The 11142-nt window shown below is 36.2% G+C and overlaps 1 protein-coding gene across 3 annotated transcripts in view; it reads right to left on the bottom strand.

Moving 5' to 3' along the window:
- Positions 1-1290: 1290 nt before the first annotated feature.
- The window catches only part of LOC121864183 (histone-lysine N-methyltransferase NSD2-like), a 32256-nt gene continuing 22404 nt past the window's right edge, over positions 1291-11142 (bottom strand). Inside the window, exons 16-19 of one of the 3 annotated variants that reach the window (XM_042363188.1) lie at positions 10298-10508; positions 4931-5120; positions 3708-3883; positions 1291-2570 (exon numbers count right to left, since the gene is read on the bottom strand). In XM_042363188.1, the coding sequence (XP_042219122.1) occupies positions 2064-2570; positions 3708-3883; positions 4931-5120; positions 10298-10508 (1084 nt within the window). In that variant the 3' untranslated portion in view covers positions 1291-2063. Of the gene's footprint in view, positions 2571-3707; positions 3884-4930; positions 5121-8224; positions 8351-10297; positions 10509-11142 lie in introns of those variants that run through there. The other 2 variants (XM_042363189.1, XR_006088560.1) reach the window with 2 other exon arrangements.

Below are 11142 nucleotides of genomic sequence, written 5' to 3'. Positions count from 1 at the left end.
TGCCACTTTAATTATTTTCTTTAATTGTATTTATCTACAAGAATACAGGTACTGAATATTTTTTTTAAAATAATGTCTGAACCTTTTTCTACTAATTCACAATACACTACTGCATTATGAAGACTATCACATCTGAATTTATGCTGGTATCTTGAGACATCACTTGAGAAGTTTCTAAAAAGAAGAAAAAAAATGGTAAGAAATTGATTACAAATTGTCCTAAAACACAGGAAAAAGCTTTAATTTTTCAAAAACAAATATTTTCACCAATTTTCTCTTAACTTGTGTGTATGGTATAATATACTCTGCTCTGTGATAACAATAAAGAACTGATGCACTATTAACACCTGAAAATTCATCACTTGGGGTACTGCCTGTTTGACCATAGCAATGGCATTACAGATAACAAACAAGCATTAGGTATGACTGAGCAATACATTTACTTCCTTTTATGACAGTCTAAATCTGAAGAGGAGGAGAGCCAAGGGAGAGAAGTGACACTTAGGACCTGACAAGAGAGACAAGAAACTGTGCAGTATGGAGAGCAGCCATCAGATAGCCCATGTAAATGTGGGGCCATAAAACAATGACTATGAATAATAGCACTGTGACAGGCGTCGAGTTAAAAAAACACCAGAATGGACTATGGTAAAATTCAGGAGTATCATATCATGAAAAGTTTCTTGTGGTATTTTGTAGAATCCCCACTGGATCAATCAATAACTCAGCGCAGTGAATATCTAGTGTGGTTCATAGGTAAGAAAAGAACACCACTGCCATAATGAAAAAGGCAGACACAGTGCAAGAAGGGAGAGTAAAAATCTGGCTAGTTAAGAGGACAAAGACGATTACAGCTGTTGTAATATTCCACACTTCTGAGTACAGGGTGTACATTACCAACGATGGTCTTGAAAACTGCCCCCAGACTCGAGCTATATATAGTTGATAAAAAACCTAATGGGGCAAGTACAGTAACATTCTATAATACCAAAGTCAGTTATCTATCAATATATAGAAACTACAACAGCCATCATATGCAGTAACAGGAAAGGAAATATACATAGGTACCCCCCTTCATTGCACATTTAACCCCTTGATCATAGGAACACCCTTTTAAATATTTTATTTGACTAATGCCAGACAATTTTATTCAGCTCGGAGGGGGACCCGTACACAAGGGGTTAGAGATGTAAAGTGCCAGGTGAAAACTCTACAACCTACCATGAATAACACAGTTGACCTGATAAATGTGTACAGGAAAATTTCATTTCAAGGTTCATAAAAATCATATTATTAAAGGGAGTTTATTGTCCACAAAGACAGTATGTCAACTCTGACGGTCAATATGAAAGTACTTCAGAAAGTGTGCATTGTAAAATAATAGAAAAATGATGAAGAACTGTTTAATACATTAATACTTGGATTTATTCAATTTGACCCAAATACCTAAATGCTATTCATAAAATCTGATACATTATGTTAAAAGACAAAATAAAGCATTATCTTACAATAACCTCTGGAAAAAACTAAAGTTTTTAGTTAAACTTAAATAAATGAAATAATAATATGAATTATACACTACCACATATGCATAAACAATCATATACTGTACAGTATATAGAAAGGTGAGGAGTAATTCAAAAATTAAGTTCCATAAATTACATGAAGCCATGAAGGAAAAAAGATTAGAAAATCAATGTAAGACTAAAAAAAAAAAAAAAGAATAGGAAAAGTAACTGATATTTATGGCTAAAATAAATGATGATTAAAATGATGAATGGCAGTATGTTTACACAATAAATATCATCATTAAGTTTTGTGTTCACCTGCACACAACAGATGTTCGACTAGCTTCTACGCAACTATACCCCTACCATTGAACCAGACAACTTGTGCTGCAGTTTCTCCACTGTCGAGACAAAAAATCCATAACTATAATTTGGTTTGATATCATTTTAGGAGGAAAAAGTCAGTACATAACACCAATATTACTACATTTTTGATCATCCACAATTAATAATGAAGATAAAAACTAGTTGTGTCAATTATTACAATGCTAATAGTCAAGCTTCATTCACCTGCTTCACATTATTCTCTGGATTACGTTTCTGACGCCCAAAACCTTTTCTGTGAAATGAAAAGAGTTTCTTTGTCCTTTTATGCTTGAACTGTCTTTGTTTCGGTGTTTTTTTGTCTCCTCCACTGCCCGTAACATTCAATACAGCAGAACAATTTTCATGTCCTTCTCGAACACCGGAGAGTTTTGAAGGTCTTCCAGTACCCGTCTTCATTTGAAGAGGAAGAGCATTGACCTGAGGCAACTGTAACCCGGTTTCATCCTGAGCTTTGCTGCAAGAACTGGAGTCTATATAATTTTCATACACAGGGATGGAAGGGGCTTGAATGTTACTATTGTCTGAGCACTGCAGCATCATATCAGAGGAGTCTTTGTTCATCACAGACTGAGATTTTTCTTCAGTGTCAATAATAGCACTGTTCTCAACTGCTGTCTTCTTTGGTATCTGAAGCAGTTTTTCAGTCACTGCTGTTGTTCCCATCTGACCTCTGAGCTGAAAAAGACATGGTCTAAGTTTACAAAGACTACACAAGAAACAATCAAAATCAACTCCAATAATATCTCTATTAGCTGGAATCCCTCTTAACAAGAACTCTCCAACAGCCAGAATTGGAAATTTACTTGGAAAATTGTTCCCAAAGCCAGATTTTTCCGGAAAATCACGGGGATGGGAGAAAGTGAGGAATTATACTGACATAGACCGCACAAGCTATGAATAAAGGGAAATGACAAATACTGAGGTCTATAAAAGTTGATGAACCTAATACAAGATACAGTACACATAAAAGTCCCAAAATACAGGTTGTCAAAAAACAAATAATTGAATATAATTCCATTTTATGATCTATAGAAGAAATTCAGTATCTTGAATGATTCCTTCCTACAACATCCCCTTGGCAGAGCCTGCAGTGTCCAGTGGGCTGGGCTGGGCTGTATTCTGAGGCATGGACATTTATATATTGACACTTGCCACCCAAAGTTTCCTGGCATTTAATTAGTGCATGGCTGTGGTCCCAGTTCAATATCTAAGTAAACACCTCAGTTAGTAATATATTAACCTGTCTTGCAAGAAAAATCTTAAACTTTAGTACATAAGTACAATGGACTGTGTAGCCATAGAACACCCTATTTAAGTATCTAACATCAGATAATGCTTAGCTAGCCATCCACTAAGTCACAACAGCAAAACATCCTTGCTAAATAGGCAACTGGTATCTGGTTCAGTTGGCCAATTTCTTTAGATCATTCTGACAGTTGTTAACAAATGTAACCTAACCTATCCTACCCTAACTTGGGACCCCACAGCCTGTTGTTATAACCAGCAGACTTATTGATGACACAGTTACAAGATCCTAACGTATGGTACAAACCAAATACTTAGTGGATGAACAAACAAAACTACACATTGCACACCAAAATCCACAGGCTCTAGTTCAACAATTCACATGTTATATAATACTTTCAAAATGGCCTTTACAAGTGCTAGCAGATATCAGTGTAACTATGTGTACCCAACAAAAGGAAATCCTTGATTATATTTAATTTTATACTACTCTACTACAAAGAAAATACTTGTAACTTTGAAACAAATCTATTCACATAATCACGATTCAAAAAGGTTTCAACTCACCGTTTCTAACTCATCTGAATTATGATCCTGACATACAGTGCCAATACCATTTAAATGTTGGAGATTACCCTGAAGATGCAGCCGACAAAATGAATTTGGGCAGAAGTCACAGCGATTCAAACGTGCGCTTCGCTGTCCACATTCATCACAGTGATGCCATGGACATATCCATTTACCTATAAAAGTAAAAACACTCGGTTACAAAAATTAAATGCAAATTTTAAAACAATTCCTTTAGTTTAAGGTCCTCTAGGACAGTGTTTTTCAAACTTTTTTTACTGCGACCCACAGCCAGAACAACAATTTGAATTGCGACCCATTAAACCTAAGTGTAATGATATGAAATGAGTAAATCAAAGACAAACACTGACATGAGAGGTAAAGAATGAATCAGGAAATGCTCTCCTTGCAGTCGCTTCCTAGACTGTGGAGTGTACATTACAATAACCAAGCCTAAATTATGGTGCATTTATTTTTATTTTCTTATTTATTTTCGAGACCCATTTTTATTTTGCGACCCACTGAAGGGTCGGGACCCATAGTTTGAAAACCCCTGCTCTAGGATACCTGCATTAACAGCAAAACATTCTCCTCAAGCATTGCTTTAAAGCACTAACAGAGGTTGAACCAACAAATAAATCCATGAGTTGCAGTGAAGCACCTGTGTATAGCATTATGGTAATTGCATTAACAACATATAAACTCTTGGGAGACAGGGGTGACAGTAGCAGCATTATGGATACATGGGAGAAATAGTGACATGAGAAACAATAAGTCGGTGGAAGGAATGTTTTGAAAACTTTGTGATATAAGGATGGAAATGAACCAATTTAATTTTGGGAGATGGAGAAGAGAAACTACAAATGTTTCTTACAGAAATAAGGGAGACGATAATAATAATAATAATAAAGGGCAAATGTCAGCCAGGCAGAGCAGTAGCTGGAAGGTAGAGTATGGCCACTGTTAACATGTCTCTACGCAGATGATGCAGAGCCTTTAGTGTAGAGAACAGGGGAGGGGATACAGGCAAGAGAGTAAATGAGTTATGTAGCAATAGGTCAGCCAGGTAGCTCTTATGTCATGGCCAAAGAGAGGAGTTTCCTGGAAAAGTCAGGCGGTGAGTAGAAGAAAACACAAAAACAGGATATAGAAGTGAAGTGTTAAAGTAGAGAAAAGCAGCTCATGTGGTATAAAAATCTGCCAATTGCATAAGAATTTCTTACCTCTGGGTAACTTGTCTAGTCCTAGACATTCAAGGTGGTAACCTTTGGGACAAGCAACAACATCACAAAGAATCAGATCACCAGGGCCACCACATCTAAAGCATTCATCTTCAGACAATTTGGCTTCACGTCGCCGACGCTTTCGTCTTTGTTTACCCAATTTTTCTCTCTTTGGACCTGACACTTCAGCCTGTTATATAAATAAAGAATATACATTATTATCCTGCATGTGTACCAAATGAAGTACACTACAAGAAATTCTTAATGGTACAACAATGGACTAGCCTGGAATCAAGACTGGATAGTGGGACATATTCTGACATACTTAACTGAATTCGAAATATTAGTGAAAGTTCCTCACATTATCTATTCATCCATATAACTACTTAAAATTTTGGGTTGTTTTCACACCATGTTGACACAGAGCATGTACTGTATTGTACTCTGTCTCTGGTTTATTGATCTCCTTTACACCTTCATAAGATCACCCTTCCCATATACAATTTTCCCCTCTAATACTAACTTACCATATTATCCTTCCCCCTTTAAACATTCTTTCTCATTTTCCCACATTCAACACAATTGTTTCCTATCTCAACAAGTTTCATCACCAAATACATCTTTTATTCCATGCTTACTTTCTCTCTATCTTCTCTGAGTCCTTCATAAGGATTATGCCAGATTTTTGCAGAGCACCTGTCAAAAACTGATTACATTCAACGTACAGTATAAGGAGAATCAAAGTAACCAATTGGGGATACGGTTCTTTAAAGGTGGTGAAGTGGTGTTCCCACTTCTAACACTGGCCAATCATTGTGAATGTTTAATATGCTGTAAATATAAAATTTTAGCTTTTTTTGTGGTGGTGGTGGGTATTCAAGCTATAATGAATATGAATTACAGCATCCCCCCCCCCCCCAGGCTGTATGCCATAGGTAGAATTTTTGCCCATCCAGTATTGAAATTATCCATACAAGAGAATTCTGAATAGGAGTCAAGCTAGGACCCTGGACCTTTAATATCAGACTGTTGGCCTTTTCTTGTGGCATCCTTAGTTCCACTGCGATACCAACCATCGTGTTGCCAGTCAAATCCAAAATATACAAAATAATTTTAAATATAGTACATTATGATCATTTAGATTTAAGGCAGCACAATGCCCTTGGTTGGCCTCAGAGAGAAACAGACAGAATTGCATTGCCCAACTGGACTACAGAGTCAAACAGTAGTATGTCAAATTACCGGACGTCTGCAAACCCAGAACATAAGACTTAACTGGGGATTCTCCAGAGATGATTTTTTTCTTTATTTGTTATTAAGATTGAGAGACAAGACCATTACTGTGGTGAGCCATGTCAAGTTACAATACAGTGTTTTGGGATTTGTAAATTATCAGTTCAGAGGTGCACAATCATAAAGAAAACCCTTTACAAAAAGTGCTTAGTTATAGTTACAGTATTATTTAATAACAAAGCACTGTACGGTATAAGTAAAGAGAAAATCTCGTTCACCTTATTTTGGTACTGCACATGAACTTCTTTTGACATTACTTCAGCATAAGATATGTACTACAACTAGAGAAGAACCTCTCTTGTAAACATCTTTGGGACCAACAGTGCCATCAACTTGAGAATTTTGAAAGGTAACAAGTGACCTATACAAGGATACAACAGATACTAGGATTATGAACCTAAAGTATCAGGTATATACAGTATAACACTAATGTTTGAACTCAAAGGTCATGATGCAAACTTGTTATTGTACCAGTGATGTTAAGAGCCAACATTAATCATGTGCAGGAAGACAGTAGACTCAGTTACCTGGCTAATCATTATGTGGTTCAGTTTAATAGCATATTATTAACAAACCAATTCTACTAATAACTGACTCAAACTTCCATTTAACCAAAAATTGGGAAGAATTTTTTCCCTGTCAAAGTTCTATATTTCCTCTCCCCAAATCATGATTTTCTGGTGTCCTGTGTTCACTTTATATTCCTGAAAAATATTTACATGTTCCACACACTTAAATAAATGTAACACAGATTCTATCAATTTAATTTCACCACTCTTAAGGTTAAGACCCATGTACAGTAACTTGTTTTTAAGGGTAAACTGTGTGTGCGGGCTTCTATAACAGTGTGCCCGTAAGTTTTAAATCGCCTTTATATACATTTACCCGTTACTTTTCAGTTTCCAGAGAAAAAGCATTTTTCACTAAAATTACAACTGAACTATTGTAACAGCACCTTCGCTTTATATAAATACACCCAATGAATAATACACTAAAGTTATTCACGACCACATCACTTGGCTTGCATCTTTCTGAAGGGTCGAGCCAGGGTCAGCTGATTTAGCAAACACCAGCTCGCTCTCTCTCACACCCCGAGAGTGGCAGTTTACTTACTACCACTGGAGAGAATTCACAATATATTTTCTCAGATTGTACCTGTGTATCTACGTACCTGCTACTCTGCAATAAACCAGAAAATGCCAAGAAGTGTTTAGATCAAGCCCTGCCACAGGGGTACTCTTTTTACATGCTGGTTACAGATCTGGGTTCAGAATTTTAAAATTCGAGAAACAAGCATCAATTAACGAGCTCTGAAATAATTTAATATAGTACATACAGAATATTTTAAACTTCAAATACATTGTGCCCGTAAGTTTTAAATCGCCCTTACTTACATTTACTCAGTGATATAAACTCTTTCAGCTTTAAACATGTTACTTTACAGTTTCCAGAGAAAAAGCGTTTTATCACAAAAATGACAACTGAACTATTAACCATCATTTTGTCATTAGGTCAAAAGTCATAGAAGTACTCTTTTATATGCTAGTTAATGATCTGGGTTCATTATTTTTTAATTTGAGTAATTAGTGTTAATTAATGGGCTTTGTATCATGGGTCCCTCACATACAACACTAACCAATACTTTTGTTTTTGCCTTAGAGTATTCACTCTCACATCCCTTCAACCCCACTCCAATACCTCCTCAACAACATCTGCTACAGTATAGCGCAGTAAAGCTCAACCTAGGGTTTGTATTAAATGTTTATGCGTTAATACCAATGTAATACAGTACTACCTTGTATGCTCAAAAAATATAATTTGCTCGAAGGAAAACACTTTCTCAAACACAAGTCAGCCCATTACAGGTTAACAGTGTGAAGGTAATATTGTGGCAAAATCTTTGTTTTACCAGAATTTCTAGGTCTGGACCATCCTATGAAATAATCAGTCTGGTAAAGTGACGTACTACTGTACAATGTATCCCAACGAACCAATTCCTACCGTTTGGCAGGTTATCCAGATGCGGGAACGTCTGCTTGCTCTGGAGCTTTTGCTTGGTGACCTAAGCCTTTGTAGTCAGTCACCTTCAATGGTGAAAGGTTCTGGTACTACTATTATTCTCCCTTTCTTTGAAGAGGGGCAGTAAAACAAAATGTAATTAAAACTATAAGTCGGCAAGAATAACATAGCAATACACAGCATCACTTTGGTGTCTGCAGACAGACTATTCCTCCTAGCTAGACCATAAATGAGCCATTCATATTTCAAAGCAATTTTTGAAGTATTCTTATGCAAATTCTAGGGAGGAAAAAGTATGTACAGTATACAGTACTCAAATACCATAACAGCATTTGTATATAGATATGAATATTTTTATGAATATATATGACTAAGTAAAAAGCCACTTTTTGTGATGCTGGAATATCTGTACTAATGTACTGCACCTGCATCAGGTTTAGATCCATTGGAAACTAAATTTATTAAAATGTCTTTACAAACACTTATCAAATAAATAAAAATGTATAATCTAACAAATTGTCCATCCATTAAAGAATACAATACTATTTAAGTCAAATTTTCAATGTCAACAACTAATATACTTTTAGCTCACCGTGTAGGACCACTATGATTCATAGCCATGGCCCTGTGTGTGTGTCTACATTTTCATGAAACTTGACATATTGGTGGTTAGCAAACCCTGTAATTATTGTCTACCAGTTCCAATATGATGTTATGGAAGCAATCTTGGAATATTTAAGTGCCGCAGTTAATGGTTTGGTTAAAGTTTTGTAATTAAGACAACTATTCAATTTCCACTGGATTTTGGTGAAACTTGTTTACATCCCTTAAATGGTTAAAAACATTATGAATACGATTTGTGCACGAAGATCAAACGATCGTGCTCATAACGGAAAAAATTCTAAGCATTATGTCAACTCACGTACGAAACTTACTTTGTACACTCATTTAGATATCGTGAACAGCTTGATTTCAAGTCTAACGATCAAGCTTATATAGAAGTATATTTTCAACACCCCAAGCTTGCACACTGGACTAGATGCTCTGGACCACCCACTACATAATTTTCAATCTCTATGCATATTTATTATGTATTTATAGCTTCTAGATAGCCAAAATTTATACATTTTTTACAGTACAGTACAGGAATACCTCGCTATTCGCAAATGAAAAATTACGATACCCTACAGAAAAATTTCAAAGAGGGCGGGCTAGCCGCAGCTTTCATATTCCGACGTAAGGCCAGCTTCACCCCCATTGGGCCAACCTTCGATTTGTGTCGTAAACATGGGATACCTCCTAAATACCAAGAGGGTGCAAAAAGCAAAGAGTGGCCATATTGCCATCCTTCACACTTTAAAAAAATCTCAACTCCTTAAATATAATCCTTTAATTTTTAACACTTGTGTCCCTTGTGAAGGAGAGTTCAAGGATTTGTGAACATAAATCTCCCCTTTGTATGTTGTACAATTTTCTATTCATGATTTTAACTACAAAGTGCTCAAGTACTGGTTGATGGTTGGGCCAGTAACTCTACTGTTGAGAACTCTTCTGGTCAACAGGTATAGTATCACAGTTCATTCATTTCCTTCCCTTGTTTCATCACCTTTAGTTCCTTCCCAGCTACATAGAATGGGGAAAAACAACTTAAACTGAAGGTACAGAATGAACAAAGACATCCATATTAATTGTGTGCTTTGAAATTACTCACTACGTCAACCTGTCACTGTGACTCCGATTTCCATTTACTCTACTCTGTTCCATAGTATGTAGGATTTAGGCCAGTAAAAGATTAAGTACTGTAGTCTGGTTGCATCAATGTAGTGACAACAGAAGAACAAGGAAGTAAAAAATGCTCAAATCTAATAAAACATGAGAAAGTGGTTTTCACATTAGACAGTCAGATACTAGTGGACTCCAGGTCATTTCTTGTGTCTTGGTTGTGTAAAAGCCATTGTTTACTGCTGGGTAAACCTCAACTTGTTTGATCTCTCACAATCTTATGTACAATGTAAAAAAAAATATAAATATGACAAAGTTTTGCATATTTCATACCTTTTGTACTTTGACCCCAATGAAGCCACTGCAGTTTGGAGCACCACAGCAACATCGTTTCTTTTCTGTCCCCACACATTGCAAATTATAGTTAAAAGTGAGTTCAAAACCAGCAGGAATATCCTCAATTGCAAATAGTCCCACTCGCGTATCCCCACCAACTGTCCATTTTTGAGTCTCGCAGTTTGGTTGGCATGAATGGTTCATGAACCTGAGGAAGAAAGGATACCTTTTAGGGATGGAAAAAGTAATACTGTTACCATTTATACAAACTACATTACAAAGACAATATCTAATGAGTATCAAGGCACAAAAGCATGGTGAAGTTGACACCTTGTATTTGAAATAAATAATAACCATAATAGGTCAAACAATGAAAAAACACTTGCAGAATTTTTTAATGAAAGACCTCACACTTGTTGGGTATTATCCGACAGCTCCCCTGTGGTCTGATGCAGATCACACACCTACACTGTACTGTATCTTTATTGAGAGGGATCATTATAATAATGGAAGATGCAAAAAAATAGAGAACTTCAGCATGGACGTGTGTGTAGGTAAACAAGATCAGTTTTGTCAGCCAAGACCAATTCCTACTATCACACTTTATAGATGAATATGAGGTACTCAAGCAAGTTACTCTGGCTTTCATTTATTTCACCTGCCAAATTCTCCAACACTATCACTAACAGCAAGACACACCTGAACCAGAGTACAAAATGTGACCCTACTCCAGTAGGCAGTGAGGAGTCAGCTAGGAGTACTGACTCATTGCCAACACAATATTATATTCTCCAAAGAAAATATTAATAACTTTGTTTAAATTTTTATGGGCTAGGTTAGCT

This window comes from Homarus americanus, unplaced genomic scaffold (genome assembly GCF_018991925.1).
Source record: "Homarus americanus isolate GMGI-L3 unplaced genomic scaffold, GMGI_Hamer_2.0 scaffold26351, whole genome shotgun sequence".
Taxonomy (NCBI): Eukaryota; Metazoa; Arthropoda; class Malacostraca; order Decapoda; family Nephropidae; genus Homarus; species Homarus americanus.
Note: the sequence above shows the minus strand (reverse complement) of the source record. Positions and strands in the feature narration are given on the sequence as shown.